This window comes from Coregonus lavaretus (assembly GCF_964263955.1).
Source record: "Coregonus lavaretus genome assembly, chromosome: 19".
Taxonomy (NCBI): domain Eukaryota; kingdom Metazoa; phylum Chordata; class Actinopteri; order Salmoniformes; family Salmonidae; genus Coregonus; species Coregonus lavaretus.
In genome coordinates, this window is record NC_140006.1 from 28,924,872 (window position 1) to 28,947,303 (window position 22,432).

General features: G+C 45.1%; 1 protein-coding gene across 1 annotated transcript; it reads right to left on the minus strand.

The window, feature by feature from the left end:
* Positions 1–40: 40 nt before the first annotated feature.
* Positions 41–7,468, minus strand: LOC311146471 (testicular spindle-associated protein SHCBP1L-like; the record flags this gene model as incomplete). The annotated part of the gene is made up of 10 exons (XM_084182977.1): positions 41–745; positions 2,738–2,857; positions 3,041–3,291; positions 3,448–3,601; positions 3,743–3,848; positions 3,948–4,166; positions 4,288–4,374; positions 4,468–4,682; positions 6,792–6,941; positions 7,079–7,468. 10 exons carry the CDS (start codon positions 7,466–7,468, stop codon positions 485–487), a joined length of 1,953 nt encoding a protein of 650 aa, XP_084039103.1. The 3' UTR covers positions 41–484.
* Between the last annotated feature and the right edge of the window lie 14,964 nt (positions 7,469–22,432).

The window sequence follows — 22,432 nt, forward strand, 5'->3', positions numbered from 1 at the left end:
ATTTCCTCTGTACATGTACAATAAGGAGCACAATTAATTTTGAAAAACACATTTTATTGAAATGTTCATATAAAGTGCATGTTTGTTTATAGGGCCAGTGCATAGAAAAGCTGGGATCTTTCTCTGAAGTGCATTGAAATGAATATGAACACAAATATAATCCAACACTTGAAACATAAATCAATCTGCCTGAAGTAGTAATGCATGTTACATATGTGGTCCTCTGTAGCTCAGCTGGTAGAGCACGGCGCTTGTAACGCCAAGGTAGTGGGTTCGATCCCCGGGACCACCCATACACAAAAAATGTATGCACGCATGACTGTAAGTCGCTTTGGATAAAAGCGTCTGCTAAATGGCATATTATATATTATATTACATAGCAAGATACTGAGCAACAGCTATGTCCAATAAAATTGTCAGAGGTCTGGTTACTTCAAATTGTTTTACCTATTGTGTACAACACATTTATGCTGCAATCCTAGACTCAGGAATTCACCCACATTTTGCGCAGCAAGCCTATATCGCCCTTGGTGTTGGACTCCAGTTTGTTTGTGGTGATCTCCAAACTGAGTTTCTGCAGGGCCTTGGAAAGATAATCTGTCTCGTTCTTGTCCCCACTGGCTGTCTGCTCCAGGTCCTCCTCACTCGCTTTGTACAGATTGTCAGGAACAAGAATGGTCACGCCAAACCCGTGGTTATTATGAATGTGGTTGTCGGTCAGCTTCAGCTGGGGCTGAGGGAGAACCTGTTAATAGAAAACACATTTCATGTCACCGATCTATCCTTGGTTTTCTACTTGAGTTGACACCGACATAACAGTGAGGTTGTTCACTATTTTTAAGGTGAAGCTAACATCAGCCACCTATTTAATTAGGTCTCTGGCTCTGCTTCACTGCCACATTTATTATACGTACTACAACGCCACTGATGTCACAGATGTATTTATCAGGCTGCTGACAATCTAGGGTTCCTCCTTGATTTAAAGGCTTAAGTTGATTCCTTCCCCAGAATCCACACTACGTCACCACAATGGAATTTAGTGACATTTCCACCTGTACATTTGAGTGTATATACAGTGGGTGAAAAAAGTATTTAGTCAGCCACCAATTGTGCAAGTTCTCCCACTTAAAAAGATGAGAGAGGCCTGTAATTTTCATCATAGGTACACGTCAACTATGACAGACAAAATGAGGGAAAAAAATCCAGAAAATCACATTGTAGGATTTTTAATGAATTTATTTGCCAATTATGGTGGAAAACAAGTATTTGGTCAATAACTAAAGTTACTCAATACTTTGTTATATAACCTTTGTTGGCAATGACACAGGTCAAACGTTTTCTGTAAGTCTTCACAAGGTTTTCACACACTGTTGCTGGTATTTTGGCCCATTCGTCCATGCAGATCTCCTCTAGAGCAGTGATGTTTTGGGGCTGTCGCTGGGCAACACGGACTTTCAACTCCCTCCAAAGATGTTCTATGGGGTTGAGATCTGGAGACTGGCTAGGCCACTCCAGGACCTTGAAATGCTTCTTACGAAGGCACTCCTTCGTTGCCTGGGCGGTGTGTTTGGGATCATTGTCATGCTGAAAGACCCAGCCACGTTTCATCTTCAATGCCCTTGCTGATGGAAGGAGGTTTTCACTCAAAATCTCACGATACATGGCCCCATTCATTCTTTCCTTTATACGGATCAGTCGTCCTGGTCCCTTTGCAGAAAAACAGCCCCAAAGCATGATGTTTCCACCCCCATGCTTCACAGTAGGTATGGTGTTCTTTGGATGCAACTCAGCATTCTTTGTCCTTCAAACACGACGAGTTGAGTTTTTACCAAAAAGTTCTATTTTGGTTTCATCTGACCATATGACATTCTCCCAATCCTCTTCTGGATCATCCAAATGCACTCTAGCAATCTTCAGACGGGCCTGGACATGTACTGGCTTAAGCAGGGGGACACGTCTTGCACTGCAGGATTTGAGTCCCTGGCGGCGTAGTGTGTTACTGATGGTAGGCTTTGTTACTTTGGTCCCAGCTCTCTGCAGGTCATTCACTAGGTCCCCCCGTGTGGTTCTGGGATTTTTGCTCACCGTTCTTGTGATCATTTTGACCCCACGGGGTGAGATCTTGCAAGGAGCCCCAGATCGAGGGAGATTATCAGTGGTCTTGTATGTCTTCCATTTCCTAATAATTGCTCCCACAGTTGATTTCTTCAAACCAAGCTGCTTACCTATTGCAGATTCAGTCTTCCCAGCCTGGTGCAGGTCTACAATTTTGTTTCTGGTGTCCTTTGACAGCTCTTTGGTCTTGGCCATAGTGGAGTTTGGAGTGTGACTGTTTAAGGTTGTGGACAGGTGTCTTTTATACTGATAACAAGTTCAAACAGGTGCCATTAATACAGGTAACGAGTGGAGGACAGAGGAGCCTCTTAAAGAAGAAGTTACAGGTCTGTGAGAGCCAGAAATCTTGCTTGTTTGTAGGTGACCAAATACTTATTTTCCACCATAATTTACAAATAAATTCATTACAAATCCTACAATGTGATTTTCTGGAATTTTTTTTCTCAATTTGTCTGTCATAGTTGACATGTACCTATGATGAAAATTACAGGCCTCTCTCATCTTTTTAAGTGGGAGAACTTGCACAATTGGTGGCTGACTAAATACTTTTTCCCCCCACTGTATATATTCCCCTCACATGGAATAGCCATAATGCTGTAACTGCAAGTACTGTATACTATACCTTGAGATTGATTCCACCCTGTGAGCCTTTTGAGTCTTTCGCCAGCTGGTTGCTGCAGTGATGGATTTCATTCCGATGCAGCTCTGCAACGCTGCCAGGGTACAGCTCCACCCCTGCCCCCTGAGAGTCATCAATGTCAAGTAAATCTGTGCTCATTTTCTAGGATGTCTCAGAGCATTTCTGTCCTATTTTGCATGTTACCCCTAATTTACATCCACACAATTACATGGCTATATCAACAATCAGATAAGCCATGTAACTCAAATACAAATCAAAGGCAATCTTTCAAAATGACAACTCTACCTTTGCACCAGAGATCTCACAGTTCTTCATGACCAGAGAGGCTCCAGTCAGGACACACACTCCTGTGCCTTGACACTTCAACACGCAGTTGTCCAGGGTCAACTGTCCCGACTCCACCACAACGATGCCATCACAGGTTCCATGCTGCACCAATGTCAGGTTCATGAGCATCACCTTGGAGGCTTTGGACGCCACAAAGTTGTCATGGGATGGGTCAGAGTAGAACACCACCTCTTTCCTTTCTCCTTCTCCTGCAGAGTATAGAACCATTGAGGCATGAAGGTCAACTAACATTTAAGTATCACTTGTCGTCAGGTGTTAACACAATGTTAGCTTTACTTCCTTTAATGGATATACAGATATTTTATTACGGCCATAAATGTAAACTAAAGTAATGTCGTATTTACCCTTTATTGTGATGTCGTCTGTGAGGGATGCCAGTGCAACTGCGTGGTACTCTCCTGGGAAGACCACCACCGTGTCACCAGAGAAGCAGGAGTCCAGAGCGGCTGACAGACTGTCATGCTGCTGGATCAGAGTGTCCTGCGAGAAGTTCTTGATCTGTGGTCACAATGAAATAAAGATACAAAGTTTGGAAATAACTGAGATAGATAAGCTGCAATAAATCAAGTTACAAAACATACTTTTTGCCAAAAGAAATTACATGACTGAAGTGAATAACACCAGACCCAGCACACCAACCATGTCTGTTGTCATTATCTGGGCAACAATGTGTGTCACAATCCTTCCAGATGTTCTCTGTCCCTTTCTGCGTTTGTAGATCCTCGGATAGAAGGGTCCATGGCTCCTAAAGACATTAGTTGAGCAGCAACACTAGTTGTTTTACACTATGTCAGCATTGGTAGTTGGATGTTGAGAGAAGCTAGGACCAAATACCATATTTTACCTGAGTCGCAGGTCTTCCCAGAACTTCAGGAGCCCACAGAGCATTGACATTTCGTAGTACTTTTTCCAGCACTCCACAGCCTCCCCTGGTAAGGCCTCCCCACGGATTTTGGTCTGGAACTTTGTCAAGTCCAGTCGTTTGCTTCGGTACTCCTCCAGGGTCTTCCGGTATCGCTCACTGATTGGACCAGGGATGGTTCCATCCTGAATGTCATAATACCTGCAAAAAAATACACAGCATAGTCCAGGTGAACTTCATTCTCAACACAGCGGTAACATCATATCTAATCTTTGTGGCTTGTTTTTGGTTGGCTCTGCTGGAATACGGAGGGTATGCATACAGCTGTATGCGTTTCTCAATGAGTCCTGCGTACTCGTCACATTCCTCCTCATCATCCCAGTCTCTCCAGAGGAAATCGTAGAAAAACCTGCAGGGAAGCATAAAGACAAAATCTGGAATAAATTGGATTTATCAGATTTGGATTTACATTGTTTTGGAGGGGATCCCTCATGTTATTCACCTTGCATGTTCCAGATACTCTGCAATGTTGTCTACGTCAGCTCCCAACCCTTGTATGGGGTAGACATCCAAGATTGGCACAGAGTAGTCATGTTCCCGCAACACATCTTCAACCAACTCTCTTGGTAGGTTGGCAATGTTTGAGGAATATGGTTCTGCTACAGAAACGGACACTCGAAGAGGGAGGGTTTTTCCTTCGCATGGTGTACAGTTGACCTAGACAGCCAAAGTTCAGGTTTAGGAAAAGGGTCAGACACATTGCATCCCCATTATCGCAGAATTGGGGATATGGTATCGTGTTCTACACCTGTGTGCTTAGTGGTAACTTCTTGAGCCATTGTTAACAGATGTAGCTAGCTACCGGTATTTGTTTGAAACGCTAATGTTAGAGGGAGCCCCTGTCAAACAAATAACGTTAACTGTGCCTGTGGTACTAGTAAGCTAATGATTGCTGAGCAAGCTGATTTGATTCAACTCAACTGACATTACAAAAAATACATTCCATTGCATGAGCCACATCAGTTAACATCATTTGAATTAACATTTTACATTACCATGGAAATTATTGCATCACAATACCAGGCAGCCATTAGCCGTTCTTTTCATTCTATTTCTATGGTGAGCCACCTGTATCTAAATATTTGAAATTGTATCTGAATGTAACAACAAAACTACTAGCAGTTTCAGTAATTCAAGGTTAGTGCTATCTGGGACACCCTAAACACCCTTACCTTAACCATAACCATAACACTTATGTAACCTTAACCACAGATAGAAAAATGAGCCAGATATTTCACTGGATGTATAAGTGTGAAGCATCTGGTTGGTGTTTCCACTCACTACCAAATATGGTGATGAGAGCAAGCCCAGTGGCCAGTAGTGGGAGAAGATGGAGCGAGATGGATTTTGGCCGACATTAGGCAAAAGTTCTCATCGATGTAACATTTGATCTCAATACGGTTTTCTGTTCCCAAAATTAGAATCTGTTACGAATAGAGTGGACTAAGTTTTGTAGATTTTACCCTTTGCCAAAGTAAAACAAAAATTGCGTTGTTTAGAATGTGCGCAGGGGCGAATTGAGTTATTGCACATGCGCACTTCAGAGTAGGCGTTCCCTAACGGAAACATGCAAATACATGCTACAACGCTGTGCTGGGCTGGGCTCTTCCCCCCTCCTTGCTTGTTCTGCCCACTATGACTAATTTGTTCCCGTTGGAAACGACCGGCTGTGGTCTATCTTGGGTTAGTTATAAAAATCTTTGCCTTAACACTTAAGTTACCATTTTTAACCTCTACGGGATCGGTGTCCTGTATACGGGACGGTTGAGCTAACGTGCGCTAATGTGATTAGCATGACTGTTGTAAGTAACAGCAAACTTTCCAGGACATAGACATGTCTTATATGGGCAGAAAGCTTACATTCTTGTTAATCTAACTGCACTGTCCAATTTACAATAGCTATTACAGTGAAAAAATACCATGCTATTGTTTGAGGAGAGTGCACAGCAACAGAAAATGTATCACGGCAACTGGTTTGATACGTTCACCTCTGAACGTAAATAATGTACTTACATTCAGTAATCTTGCTCTGATTTGTTATCCTAAGGGTCCCAGAGATTAAATGTAGCATAGTTTTGTTCGATAAAATCCATTTTTATATTAAAATGTAGGAACTGTGTTCTACAGTTTGAACCCCTGCTGTCTCTGGCTCCACACCCACCCCGCCCGGCCATCTAGATGTGTGAAAGTTAGTGTATAAGCTAATGATCCATCATGTATGACATTCCTGGGAGTGTGTTAACTTACAAAAATGATATGTTAATACAAAATGTATGTTCTCTATAGTTATGTACTTGAAAATGTATCAATTGGCCAATTCGGCACATTTGGGCAAACTTGATACAAAATAGTCCAGTATTGCAACGCTTCACTGGATCAATCTGAAACTTTGCACTGCTGCCATCTAGTGGGCAAAATCTAAATTGCACCTAAACTGCAATTTTATATTGTGGCCTTTCTCTTGCATTTCAAAGATGATGAAAAAAAACAAAAAACGCATGTTTTTTGGTTTTCTATTATCTTTTACCAGATGTAATGTGTTATATTCTCCTACATTCATTTCACATTTCCACAAACTTCTAAGTGTTTCCTTTCAAATGGTATCAAGAATATGCATATCCTTGTTTCAGGTCCTGAGCTACAGGCAGTTAGATTTGGGTATGTCATTTTAGGCGAAAATTGAAAAAAGGGTCCGTTCAATGGGGAACCGAGTGGGGAGTGGAACGATTCCATATAGGAAGGACCATAATTAAATCACTAACTTACGTCGACAAGCACACCCACGAATGGCAGGTCCCCAATATCGCAGTTTACCAACAGGACTTCTGGGGAAGTTTTCCACACTGCAGTCCAGGAGCGTTTGCTGGCAAGTTTTTCTATTATGTAGAAGCTTATAGCTTCATCTACGTCTTCTGCCTGTTAAACATGCAAATAAAACATGTGTTAGCATACTTGACTGAACTTCTTCGGTTGTCAGTTTATTCATTAATTAGCTAGCTGGGTAGCTAAAGTTAGCGAACGTTATTACTAGCCAGCTAGCTGTAGCCACTTACCGAACACTGGCCAATAATATGATCGCAAAACAGAGCAACCCGTTCAACGTAGGTGTATGTATTGTTGGAGATGAAGATTTGTGGCAAGACTTGTGCCTCTTCTATATTATCAAATGGCTCTTCACCGTCAGGATTTGGGGTCAAAAGTTTCCTTCTCATAGGCACTTTATTCCTTACGATTTGAGGTGTGTCAGCAGCAGAGAATGATGTTGAACCATCATCACGGTTTGGCACCTCACTTTTCGGAATGGTGCTGATATGAGACTGGGCCTTTTCATGGGCCATCTCACTTGAGGCAGGCATTTTTAAATGTTCCTCGTTCGCTTTCTGTGCTGTTTCATCGTGAACATCTTCCAGAAGAGGAAAATTATCAGGGGCACAAGTTGCCATTGTATAAGATTTGCTAATAAAAGTGATTGTTTTCTAAAATAAAGCTAGCTTGCTTGCTTACCGTTAGCTAAAGACCCGAAAAACCAACGACTTTTCCCCCGCACCACGAGCCAGGGTTGGTTCAGATTGAGGTTTTGAAAAATTGAGCGCGAAACGGTTCACGAGCGAGCTACTAGGTGCAGCAGGAAGTAGCTTGCGCCATCACAAAACACTCAAGTCAGAATAAGTTGAGTTCACAAGCTAACTTTTTCATAAAGCCAGGTATCAGCGTGAGTCAATTGCAATTTTCCTTCTAGACCGTCTATTTTGACGATTGCAAACAGACGGTCTAGGGGGTCGCGGGCAATAATATATACAAAATAAGAATATTATTATTTTTGAAAGGTAACCGCCTAACTTAAACTTTTATTTTGAAAGGATATCACCGCTTATTGCTGCTGACCTTACACAACGTTACCGCTACACACAGGCGTGCGTGCGCTGCATTGGTTATTATTGCTGACTTTACACGTGCATCGCGTCCGCAGTGATGAAATGGCTAGCTACGTTCGGACTCAGAGGGTTTTCGCGCTGCACACACTCACTGACCAATACAATAACGTTCTCGCCCAACACACACACACTGATCCAATACAGCTAGCTTGATTGACAGCTAACAATGCAGACGTGTTCTACAGGCATTGCACATGTGGATAGTTAGCTGTCATTTAACTCATGTAGGCTAGCTGTCAGAGTAAAATCATGGACAACTTTTTAAAATGTGCAGCTCCCTCTTATTGGGGATTTATTATTCTCCTAAATTGATGGGATGACTAATTTAGAAAGAATGCATTCTTGACTGGGCTAATGTAGGCTGTGACACCTGGCAAGGCTGTGATTGATGTGAAGAGCTGGTTTAGGGGGTAAAATTAGATAAGGATGTGTCTTCAAATGCTAGACTATACTGGTTCTTTGTGATCTATGAGCCTTCCTTGGACGTAGGATTGATGTCTAATGGAGCTGGCTCTTCTCACTATGATAGGTTGTTATGATAATCTTGTGTCTGGCTGAAGTGTGCAACAAATGGCGCCGAGGAGATGAGACCAACCCCTGAACCAACGGATTGGCTGAGTAGAGTTTAAACCACACTCAGTTCTTTACTCTGATTGGCCAGCAGAGAAGTGGGAAATTCCCTCTGTCAGAGTATTTGAGTATTGAATCTGAAACAATGTGTTAGTTCTCTGATAATGCCCTGCGAGGTATTTCAAAGAGCCCGTATATACGAAACATCATATTTACCATTGTAGGTTTTTGCATTAATTAAAATAACTAGTATATCTTAGAAGTCGTGTTGACCTCTTTTGTTCCTAATACCAGATTTGAATTGACGCGACTTTGACAATTGGTGACCCCGACGTGATCTGGTAGAAGGGACTTCGCTGGATACTGTCCGGCCCATTTGGTCAACTCTTTCATCGAACCGTGTGTTTCACAAACTGCCCGGGCTTCTAAAAAGGTAAGCAGATACCTGTTGTTAAATAACCAAAGATCTGCACATTGGCTTTATCCAAATTAATTTTGTGAAACACCTGTCTGATGTAAGTGAACTAAATTATGAAACTATTATGAGTAGATAAGCACAATATTGTGACATGCAAACCTTTGCTAAATGTGATGTTTAAAACCATGGGACCAGAGAGTGTTGATTCTACCGGCAAGGTCCGCTAAGAGACGGCTAGGTTCAGGAGACAATGCTGACATCTACCGGCAAGGTCCGTAATTGCGACATACGGCTAAGGTTCGGAAGATATAGGGAATAATTGGTTTAAGTAATTGCTATCGGCAAGGTTCGTAACTACGACAGTACGACTAGGTTCGAAGAATTACACCGGCAAGGTCCGTAACTACGAGGATACGGCTAAGGTTCGGGAAATTTTAGATATAGGGAATAATTGGTTTAAGTAATTGCTATCGGCAAGGTTCGTAACTACGACAGTACGACTAAGGTTCGAAGAATTACACCGGCAAGGTCCGTAACTGAAATACGGCTAGGTTCGGAAAATTTTAGATAAATACTAGCGACTGGCAAGGTCCATAACTTCGAGGATATGGCTAGGTTCAGCGGAGTATTTTTTAAAGATAGTAGACGGGGCTGTGTGCCCAAATAGATTGTGAGTGGAATATAAGTGTGTCATTTATGACTGTGTGACATGGGTGTCATTTATGACTGCGTGACATATTTGACTGTATGATAGGATTATGACTGTGTATTGTGAGTGAGGTGGATAACTGTGTACTATTTTTGCTGTGTGATAACTGTATACTACGCTTAACTGTGTACCATTTTTGGCTGTGAATACAAATAATATTTTAAAACAGTAAATAATGAGAATAACAAATAGGAAATAAGGTTTAAATTGTGCAAACGTTAACAAAAGACACCCATAGGAGGTACTATAAAAAGTTAGACAGTGCGAGTGTTGTCGTATGCATAAAAGTGTGAATGATAAACCTGTATACCTTGATAGAAAACAAATTGGGAAACAAAAGACGTTTGTGGCTGTTCAAACGGTATAATTTGGGAATACATTTTGGATTTGTGGTTACTCAAACCATATAACCCGTCAGTGACAATCGAAAACATGAAATGAAAAGTGATGAATGAGTGTGACTGAACTAAAACGTTTGAACTGATATATTTGAAATATAACATTTGGTGTTTGACATAGCATAATACTGCTTTTGAATAGTTGTGTCGAAGCAATTCGGATTAGTATTTGATTTGACGTTTGATGTTTGACCGTGCAAAATACTGGTTAAACAATTAGACCGAAATAATTCGGTTTATAAACGTGCACCAACTTTAACTAATTAGGTGGGAATTATTTGATTTAAATAAATGGACTGGAGTACTTTGAGTAACGGCGGAATATTGGAGGCGCGCTGGGACGAGAAAACAGCTCGTCACAGCTCCTCAAAAAGCCTGTACCCCTGGACAAAAAAGAAGTAGAGTTGCGAGGGGAGGGGCTGGAGAGAGCGAAAGTGTGGCTTTTGGAGCCAGAAAAGACTGGCAGTTGGCTGGGAACGCATGTGGGTATCTGACGAGAGAATGTTCTAAACTTGCTCACCGAACGCAGAAGTGCGTCATGGGTGAGAAAGTAGAGAATATTTACATTTGCATTTTTGGTAATTTGGCAGACGCTCTTGTCCAGAGCGATTTATGGGAGCAATTGGGGTTGAGTGCCTTGCTCGAGGGCACATCGGCAGATTTTTCGCCTGGTCGGCTCGGGGATTGGAACCGGCGACCTCTCGGTTGTTGGCGCGGCGCTATTGGTAACTAAACTGCCAGCCGCCCCATATGAGTTTAAGATTGTGGCGTTGTTGGATAATGTGATTGGAATAAACTGACCATAAGTAATGTTGTTTTAGACGTAATGTATAATATAGTACAAAGCAAATAGAGGGTTAAACTGAACTAATTATCATGGTAGAGCTAACGTAGTACAGTGAGGGAACTTCATTTTGTGTCAGAGGGTAAGATGAGATCATTAATGGTACTATTGGTGGAAATCTATTTATCATTTCAAGGCATGGAGTAACAATCTGCATTTATGAGTGTAAATTCCACGGCTGATGTGTTGATTGAATGGGTACGATGAGTATTTGGTTTGGTAATGTTGAATGGACTATTTGTAGCGTGTTTATGGGTTAAATAGAAAAACTAACTTATACAATAGGGAATCAAAAGGAGAGAGAGTTTTTTGCTGAGGTGAAAGCTACTGCGATTTTCATTTGGTGACGTCACTTGCTCTATGAACTGGGAGTAGTTACTTTGAGAGCATCGCAGATGGTGTGGAGTGACTGGCGATGTCCCTGGTTCGAACACAGGTAGGGACAGTAGACAAAGCTTTCGCAGTGGGGCTATATACCTAGATTACTATGTGGATTGAGAAATGTGAAAGGTTAAATGAGATAGCTTAAATAGAAATATTCTAGAAAAGTCTATGAAAATATGTTATAAGGTTACCATGCGCTCTCCCCGAAGGAGCAAGGGGAGGGTGAGAGACAGTATAGTTCAGATGGTAGGAATGTCATTAAGCGTATGCTGACCAACGATAGCAACTATTTGTTTTATTAATTAGGGCCTAATCAGAGAGAACAGTTAAATAAATTGAATAGCGAACTGAAATGGGTTAGCGGGAAAAATACAAAATAATTGGACGATTATAGAACGATAATTTATTTTGGTTAGGATGAAAGTATGCATTGGCTGTTGTGCTGGGGAATAGCGCCAGCCTGTAGTGGGTTATGGATTTGTTACATAAACTTATATTTTAAAGTAAAGTGATGGAATAGGCTACAATTATAGCATTATCAGAAAAAAGACACGATTTAATGTGAAATAGTTATTACAATTATTATTGATAGTTATTACAGTTATTATCATTGATCCAATAATGATATAAGGATAGTAGAGGAAAGCAGGGGATTTAATCTCATTTAGGGAAGTTATATTAGGAAGAAAATACCATTAAATGAGGGAACATTTGATGTAACCGTGATTGTATTGGCTAAAAACTCAAATATGACATTTACAGGGGAGACAGGAACAATAGAAGGGGAGACAGATTTTCCTAGGGCGTTGAATAAATAATTGATAAATGGATCATTTGAGATGAGATCACATGTAGCAGAGTTAGGGTAATCAATTAAATAATCATTGTATACTCGAGGAATTTTGAGTGGTTTAATGAATTAGATATGAGGAATTAGAATGATACAAACAATTATTGATGGGTTAAGACTGGGAATATCTATCATGTTTTGTGTGTACTACCATCTTTAGATTATAACTAGGAGAAAGAGATTAGCTCATCTCAGTTAGGCAGTATTTAGGTCATAAAAGTGAGCTATCAAATTGAGTGAGGCCTGGCTATTTGTGATTGTTGTTTTTTCAAATTGGGTTAAAATGGGTTCACAGAGCCAGAGGCTGTACAGAGAAAGGTGGAGCCCCCATGTTGCCCTAGTGAAAGAACATTCAGAGGAATGGTTATCACTAGGTAAATGGATAAAACAGGGGAAAAACATTACTGACTGGCAGAATACACCAAATGGGGATCAGTATGGCCACTCCACTGGGAGATATAGCAGAAAGTTAAATTGGAGAGCAAAAACCCAGCCCAGTGTCCATCTGGAGATAAGTTTTAACGGATGACAGGAATAGATTTTCTTAACTCAGGAACAGGAGGCTGAGTTAGAAGCAATTCCGTTCAAATTATGGTCACAAGGACAGCAGATGTAGGACTAATTAAGGGGGTAGCTCCAGTACAAGTGATTCCTCGATTCGATAATAGACCATACCAAAAGCAATATACTATGAAACCAGAAGCAATAAAAGGGATAACACCTACATTTGAGCATTTACTTAAGGGAGGGGTGATAATTCCTGGAGATGTGGTACAATGCAACTCTCCAATATTTCCTGTTAGAAAGGAGGCACCTAGCGCCGACTGGAGGATGGTCATGGACTTACAGTTAGTTTAATGGAAATATCATTCCCAGAGTTCCATGTGTAGCAGATCCACATACATTGCTGAACCAATTGAAACCAGAGAACTCCTATTTTACAGTGATAGATTTAGCTAATGCTTTCTTTAGTATCCAAGTTCATCCGGATAGTCAGGGGTGGTTTGGCTTTACTTTTCAGGGAAGGAAATGGACTTAGGCTAGGATGCCTCAAGGCTACTCGGAAAGTCTTACAATCTTAGCCCAGGCTATAACTAAGAATTTGGGAAAGTTTGAACATAGGGAAGGAAGCAAATGTTAGTTTATGTAGATGTTATTCTATTGGCTAATCCCACTCAGGAGGGATGTAAGAGGGATACAATCCAATTGTTAACCTTCCTGGCAGAACAGGGACACAAAGTGAGCAAAAAGAAACTTCAACTTTGGTAGAGCGAGGTCATTTACCTAGGATACACTATAACACAGGAGGGGCGAATGTTAAACTCATCCAGGAAAACTGCTATATTTGAAGCGCCAAAACCGTTAAAACAAAAAACAAATGATGAGCTTTTTGGTAATGAGAAAGTGCTGTAAAGTTTGGATACTCCATTATGTACTGCATACGGGTAAATTAAGTGATCTTATCTATGGGAAGGCAATGGCAGCCCATGGTAAAATCATTTGGAACTTTAAGGAGGCATACATACATCAGGGATGTTATCCAAATGGTAGAGAGTAACGAGGGATATGACATTGGTAGTGATTTAAAGATGATGAAGTTTTTTGGTGGGCAATTAGATATAACTGGGTTAATCATGAACATAGAGATTTTTATTCTTTGTTGCTAGACAGAAGACTTAGGTGACCTAAAAAATAGACTTGTCATGTCCAACAATTAGTCTTCAGGTCAAGCCCGGGAGAGCCTGGGTAGAACAGAGTTTGAACTAAACATAAGTGTTTTTACAAGATAAGAGATTGATTGATTGGATTACTAATTGATTCTGAACTGGATGAAAGTTGGATTTAGCTGCCATAAAAGAAAAAGGAAGTGGGAGGAGCAATAAAGAAGCAAAAGATAATCCCCAAAATGAAAGGCATGGCAATAGGATGATAAATTACATAAGAAATGGTTTAGAAAGGTGGTAATATTGACACATGGGCAAATCTGTCAAGGTAGATGTAGGTGGGTGTGGGTGGAATCAGGCGCAGGACGCAGTACGTTAGTCCAACAGACTTTAGTGATGCACAGCAAACAAACATGAAATAACTGCCCTGAGGCAAAAGCTCCGCACGTAGGCGAAAACACAAGCGCACAAACAGGTGCGACACAATACTCCAAAACTAAGGAGCAAAATAGCTCAACCGAGCAAACAGTAAATATCCAGCCTACCGGCACGACAGTAAAACAATCACACACAACACTAGACAAACACAACGAGAACTTATAGGACACTAATTACACTAAACGATAACAGGTGTACAACAATCAGACAAAAGCAAACGAACACAGAAACATACAACGGTGGCAGCTAGTATTCCGGAGACGACGAACGCCGAAGCCTGCCCGAGCAAGGGAGAGAGGCAGCCTCGGCCGAAACCGTGACAGTACCCCCCCCTTGACGCGCGGCTCCAGACGTGCGCCGACTCCGGCCTCGGGGACGACCAGGAGGACGCGGAGCAGGGTGCGTCGGGTGCCCACGATGGAATTCCGTCAGGAGAGACGGGTCCAAAATGTCTCTCCTCGGCACCCAGCACCGCTCCTCCGGGCCGTACCCCTCCCACTCCACTAGATATTGGAGACCCCCCATCCGACGTCTCGAATCCAAGATGGACCGTACGGAGTACGCCGGTGCCCCCTCGATGTCCAATGGGGGCGGAGGAGTCTCCCTGATCTCACTTTCTTGGAGTGGGCCAGCTACCACCGGCCTGAGAAGAGACACATGGAACGAGGGGTTAATACTCTTATACTCAACAGGTAGTTGTAATTTGTAACACACCTCGTTCAACCTTCTCAGGACTTTAAATGGCCCTACAAACCGCCGACCCAGTTTCCGACAGGGCAGGCGGAGGGGCAGGTTTCTGGTAGAGAGCCAGACTCGATCACCAGGTGCGTACACCGGTCCCTCACTGCGGTGGAGATCGGCGCTCGCCTTATGACGTCGGAGGGCCCGCTGCAGGTGGACGTGTGCAGTGTTCCATGTCTCCTCCGAGCGCCGTGCCCACTCATCCACCGCAGGAGCCTCGATCTGGCTCTGCTGCCAAGGTGCCAGAACCGGCTGGTAACCTAACACACATTGAAAAGGGGTTAGGTTAGTGGAGGAATGGCGTAGGGAATTCTGGGCCATCTCGGCCCAGGGAACGTACCTTGCCCACTCCTCCGGCCGGTCCTGGCAGTATGTTCTAAGAAACCTACCCACATCCTGGTTCACGCGTTCCACCTGCCCATTACTCTCCGGGTGGTAACCCGAGGTGAGGCTCACCGAGACCCCCAACCGCTCCATAAAAGCTCTCCAGACTCTGGAGGTAAATTGGGGACCTCGATCAGACACAATATCCTCGGGTACCCCGTAGTGCCGGAACACATGGGTGAATAGTGCTTCGGCGGTTTGCAGGGCAGTAGGAAGGCCCGGCATAGGGAGCAAACGACAGGCCTTAGAAAACCGGTCCACAACGACCAGTATAGTGGTATTCCCCTGTGAAGGAGGAAGGTCAGTGAGGAAATCCACCGAGAGGTGAGACCATGGTCGTTGTGGAACGGGCAGGGGTAGTAACTTACCCCTAGGCAGATGTCTAGGCGCCTTACACTGGGCGCACACCGAGCAGGAGGAAACATAAACCCTCACATCCCTCGCCAACGTGGGCCACCAGTACTTGGTACTAAGACAGTGCACTGTCCGGCCGATACCAGGGTGTCCAGAGGAGGGTGACATGTGAGCCCAATAGATCAAACGATCCCGAACCTCGAGCGGAACGTACTTCCGACCCTCCGGGCATTGAGGTGGACTAGGGTCGGTGCGTAACGCCCGCTCGAGTTCGGCATCGACCTCCCACACTACCGGTGCCACCAGACAAGACTCCGGCAGTATGGGAGTGGGCTCCACGGACCTCTCCTCCGTGTCATACCGCCGAGACAGTGCGTCTGCCTTACCGTTCTGTGACCCAGGGATGTACGTGATCTTAAATGTGAAACGGGTCAAAAACATATTCCACCTCGCCTGGCGAGGGTTCAGCCTCCTCGCTGCCCGGATGTACTCCAGGTTACGGTGGTCCGTCAAAATGAGGAAAGGGTGTTGAGCCCCCTCAAGCCAGTGCCTCCACACCTTTAGGGCCTGTACCACGGCTAACAACTCCCTGTCCCCCACGTCATAGTTTCGCTCCGCCGGACTGAGCTTCTTGGAATAAAAGGCACAGGGGCGGAGCTTAGGTGGCGCGCCGGACCGTTGCGACAGCACGGCTCCTATACCGGCCTCTGACGCGTCCACCTCTACCTGAAATGGCAAAGAGGGATCCGGATGCGCCAGCACCGGAGCCGAGGTAAACAGGTCCTTCAGCCTCCCAAACGCCCTGTCCGCCTCGGCTGACCACTGCAGACGCACCGGACCCCCCTTCAAAAGAGACGTTATGGGAGCTGCCACCTGTCCAAAACCCCGGATAAACCTCCGGTAATAATTCGCAAACCCCAAAAACTGCTGCACCTCCTTCACAGTAGTTGGCGTTTGCCAATTACGCACGGCTGACACCCGGTCTACCTCCATCTTCACCCCTGACGCAGACAACTGATAACCCAAAAAGGAGACCGACTCCTGGAAGAACAGACACTTCTCTGCCTTGACATACAGGTCGTGCTCCAACAGTCTCCGCAACACTCGGCGCACCAGGGCCACATGCTCGACTCGGGTAGGTGAGTACACGAGAATGTCATCGATGTACACGACCACCCCCTGCCCCTGCATGTCCCTGAAGATCTCATCCACGAATGATTGGAAAACTGAAGGAGCGTTCATCAACCCGTATGGCATGACAAGATACTCGTAATGGCCCGAGGTGGTACTAAAGGCTGTCTTCCATTCATCGCCCCCCCTAATGCGCACCAAGTTGTACGCGCTCCTGAGATCTAATTTAGTGAAGAAACGCGCCCCGTGCAATGACCCCGTCATGGTCGCAATCAGCGGGAGTGGATAACTGTACTTCACCGTGATCTGATTGAGACCACGGTAATCAATGCACGGGCGTAATCCTCCATCCTTTTTCTTCACAAAAAAGAAACTCGAGGACGCAGGGGAAGTGGAAGACCGTATGTATCCTTGTCTCAGAGATTCGTCTATGTACGTCTCCATAGCTCTCTTCTCCTCCTGAGACAGAGGATACACATGGCTCCGTGGGAGCGCAGCTCCTGCCTGGAGGTCTATCGCACAATCTCCCTGCCTATGGGGAGGCAACTGCGTCGCCCTCGACTTACTGAACACAATAGCCAAATCCCCATACTCAGGGGGAACGTGCAATGCGGGCACCTGGTTTGGACTCTCCACCGAGGTAGCCCCTATGGAAACGCCTAAACATCGACCCACACACTGGGCAGACCACTCCATCAGAGCCCTCTCCTGCCACGAAATCGATGGGTTATGGGTACTCAACCAGGGCATGCCCAGCACCACCGGATACGCAGGCGAGTCGATCAGAAATAGCTGGATCATCTCCTGATGACCCCCCTGCGCACACATCCTAAGTGGCGCAGTGACCTCCCTGATCAAGCCCGCACCCAACGGACGGCTATCTAGGGCATGAACGGGGAAGGGAACGTCCACAGGGAGAAGGGGAATCCCTAAGGCTAAACAAAACTTCTTATCAACAAAATTCCCAGCCGCGCCTGAATCTACCAGCGCCTTATGCTGGGAATGAGGTGCTACCTGTGGAAAACGAACAGATATACAGAAATGTGCAACAGAGAGCTCTGGGTGAGTGGGGCGCCTACTCACCTGGAAGGAATCCCCAGTGCGGGACCTGTCGTCCTCTCCCCGAGGAGGCCATCCCCAGCACCTAGCCGCGGTGTGTCCTCCCCGACCACAGTTGGTGCAGGAGATGGACCCCCTCGTAAGCCGACCCCTCCTCTCTCTAGCGCCAGCGCCCCCGAGCTCCATGGGGCACGGCTCGGAGGCGCTGGAGGGTGAAATGGACGGACCCCCCTCGGAACGTCCGCGGGTAGCTAGCAGGGTATCCAGCCTGATGGACATGTCGACCAACTGGTCGAACGAGAGGCTGGTGTCCCTACAGGCCAGCTCCCTACGGACGTCCTCGCGTAGACTACATCTGTAGTGATCAATGAGAGCCCGCTCATTCCACCCTGCATCCGCCGCTAGGGTACGGAACTCCAAGGCGAACTCCTGGGCACTCCTCTTCCCCTGCCTGAGGCCGACCAGACGCTCCCCCGCCGCTTTCCCCTCCGGGGGATGGTCAAACACCGCCCTGAAGCGGCGGGAGAACTCGTCGTAGGTGATGGTGTTAGCGTCGATCCTCCTCCACTCTGCGTTGGCCCATTCCAACGCCTTCCCGGAAAGGCAGGAGATCAGGGCGGACACACTCTCGTGTCCCGAGGGCGCCGGGTGCACGGTGGCCAGGTACAGCTCCACCTGGAGAAGGAATCCCTGACACCCGGTCGCGGTCCCATCGTAGGCCCTCGGGAGCGAGAGTCGAACTCCTCTGGGTTCCGGAGCGGGAATGGGCTGAGTGGCCGATGGTGCGGGCAGGGAGGATGGCGGTGGAGGAGTCCCTCGGGTCTCCCAGCCTCGGATGGTGGTGATCACCTCCTGCAGTGCGGACCCCATCCGCAGGATCTGGTCATTCTGCTCACGGACCCTGTCCTCCAACGTCGCCTGTGCTGCTGCGGCTCCTGCTGATTCCATCGAGTATGGTGTGTGATTCTGTCAAGGTAGATGTAGGTGGGTGTGGGTGGAATCAGGCGCAGGACGCAGTACGTTAGTCCAACAGACTTTAGTGATGCACAGCAAACAAACATGAAATAACTGCCCTGAGACAAAAGCTCCGCACGTAGGCGAAAACACAAGCGCACAAACAGGTGCGACACAATACTCCAAAACTAAGGAGCAAAATAGCTCAACCGAGCAAACAGTAAATATCCAGCCTACCGGCACGACAGTAAAACAATCACACACAACACTAGACAAACACAACGAGAACTTATAGGACACTAATTACACTAAACGATAACAGGTGTACAACAATCAGACAAAAGCAAACGAACACAGAAACATACAACGGTGGCAGCTAGTATTCCGGAGACGACGAACGCCGAAGCCTGCCCGAGCAAGGGAGAGAGGCAGCCTCGGCCGAAACCGTGACAAAATCATGTGTCAAAAAGGGGGAGTGATAGGATTAAATAATAGTGATAGGATTAAATAATAGTGATAGGATTAAATAATAATGATAGGATTAAATAAAAATAAAAAAACAACAATAGAAATTGAGAGCTCAACATGTATGTGTGAAGATAGTTTATTAACCACACCCGTATGTCAGAGGTTTTGTGCCCCACAGGTGAACTAAAGGAGAAGGTGACCCACTCTATCTCACCAGGAGACTGGGTGTGGATCCAGTCCCTAAAAGAAGAAAAACTGGAAGCAGGCCTGTTGGGAAGGGCCCTATCAAGTCCTATTAGATCCATCTGGGTGCATGTCACACACTGCAAAAAGGTAAACCCAGTTACACCTGATGAACAAACACAGAGTTAGGAGAAAGATCCGATCACCATTAGGGCTCGGGGGTTGGCTCCTTAACGAAGATTCCCTTACCCTGTCTGATCATCCCTGTGTGAGTTTGGTAGAAGGTGAAGCAATGGGTTGGCGTCTGACATGTTCTCAGGGCGAGGGTGGGGATTCACAGGTCTCCTGACGGTAGGTAGCTGTCTGATTGTGGGGGCCATATTCCTAACACACTCAAACCCTTCTGATCAGCCGAAAGTAGTAGTTAACCTAAAACAAGTTGATAAAATAATACCTGAGCACAGTCTATGAAGGCATAGGAGACAGCTAGACGTAGGGAAAGGGGAAGATTAGGGACTTTAGGGGAGGACATCACTGTATGTGTGTTGCCGTGTACATCCTGGGACAATGTAGTTGCTCATGTCGAGAGCGTGGGGGATGTGTAGGTCTCCGTGCACAGTTTGGGGACAGGTGTAGTGTTGTGAGGGTAGGGAATTACCAGAAATGGCAGTGCGACCCATAGAAGGGTAGGTACTGTCTGAAAGTCTGAAGTACGCAAAAACAGGTTTATCCTCCATGCAAGCCACCTGGGAATGTGGTGAAAGAGTCTTGTAGTAACTTGAACTATCTGTATCCCCCGATAACAAGGTCATTCCGACCTAGGTTTCCTACGTTTGAAGTCTCAGGGGATTCTAATTGTTTTTCTAGGACTAGTAAGATAGGATACATAGTAGGGCATCTTAGCTCTGCTCCTACACAAAGAATATCACAACTGAAAGAGACCATGACTAATCTCTCCTCTTTGTTGCAGCCAGAGGATTTTAGGAACTAAAACCAGGCCCGTGCTGACATCTGATGGTTGTGTGGTGATAACTGATTGTGAACTCACCTACATACGCAAATAATCAAACGTGTCAGAGACTGGTGAGTTGTCACGTAGAAAGTAGGACCTCCTCCCGGGATCCTTTGATGAAAGGATCCTTTGATGGGATAGGAGTACCTCGAGAGGTTCCAGAAAAACTCAAAGCTAGGAATCAGATCGCAGCTGAGTTTGAATTAAGTATTATTTGGTGGTCAACAATTAATAAAAACGTAGATTGGATAAATTATATTTACTATAACCAGCAAAGATTTATAAACCACACTTGTGATGCAATAAAGGGATTAGATGAGCGGCAACTATCTTAATGACAAGGCAGAATAGAATAGCTTTAGATATGCTTTTGGCTGAGAGGGGCGGAGTTTGTGTTCTGTTTGGATCTATGTGCTGTATTTTCATCCTCAAACAATATAGCACCGGACGGGTCTGTGACAAAAGAGCTTCAGGGGAGTAACTACACTGACGAACAAACTGGCTGAGAGATCTGGTATTGATAGCTCCATAAACGGTTGGTTTGATAACATATTTGGTAAATGGAAAACTATTGTTGTAACTATTCTGGGTGAAGTTATAGCTTCTATGGGTATACTTGTTCTTTGTGGATGTTGTCTTATTTCCTGTGTCTGAGGTTTGGTGAGAAAGGAGATGGAGAAGGTGATTTCCCAACAGATGGTGAGATATGGCCCAATCCTGGACTCCAACCTAGGAATGGAGGATATGACCTACCAGGCTTGGTGGAGTGACACTAGAGGGTGTCTAAAGGGGGCCAAAATATACTTCTCTGTTTGTGTTTTATGTTTTAATAGTCTTATGTTTTGTGTTCTATTAATCCTGTGTTTTATACTTTATTAATCAAGTTAATCATGTGAATGTTTGTCTTTCCTTATGTGATGGTTTGAAGTTCTTTGATGACTGGTAACAATTTGCAAGTGGGGTGTAGATGGACTGAGGGTTTTATTTTTAGTATCATTATGGCCTATTAATAAAAGTGTGATTTTTTGTTTGTATTGTATTATAATGAATGACAATCTGTGTTTTCTTATTTTTTGAATCACACCTTATTAGGTGTGAAAAGGGGGACTATTGGGGATTTATTATTCTCCTAAATTGATGGGATGACTAACTTAGAAAGAATGCATTCTTGACTGGGCTAATGTAGGCTGTGACACCTGGCAAGGCTGTGATTGATGTGAAGAGCTGGTTTAGGGGGTAAAATTAGATAAGGATGTGTCTTCAAATGCTAGACTATACTGGTTCTGTCACGATCGTCAGGGAGAGACCAAGGCGCAGCGTTGAAGGTGAACATATTATTTAATTAATGATCACACGTAACAAAACAACAAACGAAACGTGAAGTCCTTCGATACAAACACAAATCAAAAGGAACAAGAAACCACAAACACAAAGTGAAAGACAGACAGTTAAATATGGCTCCCAATCAGAGACAACCAGCTGACACTCGTTGCCTCTGATTGGGAGTCACTCAGGCCAACATAGAAATACAAACATAGAATTACACACCCTGGCTCAACATAACAGTGTCCCCAGAGCCAGGGCGTGACAGTACCCCCCCCTAAAGGCGCGGACTCCGACCGCGCCAACTAAATACCACAGGGGAGGGACCGGGTGGGCACTCCGCCTTGGCGGCGGATCCGGCTCCGGGCCTGATCCCCACTCCCTCTCCAACCCCCCAAAGTACCCCTGGTCCGGTCTGGCCCCGCTGGCCGGAGCTGGACTGCACACTGATGGAGCGGATTGCTCTAGCTCCGGCGTAACGCATCTGACCGGTGCCGGACCAGGCACCAGTGGAACAGGCACGGGCCGTGCCGGACCGACGACGCACACCACTGGCTTGGTGTGGGGAACAGGCACGGGCCGTGCTGG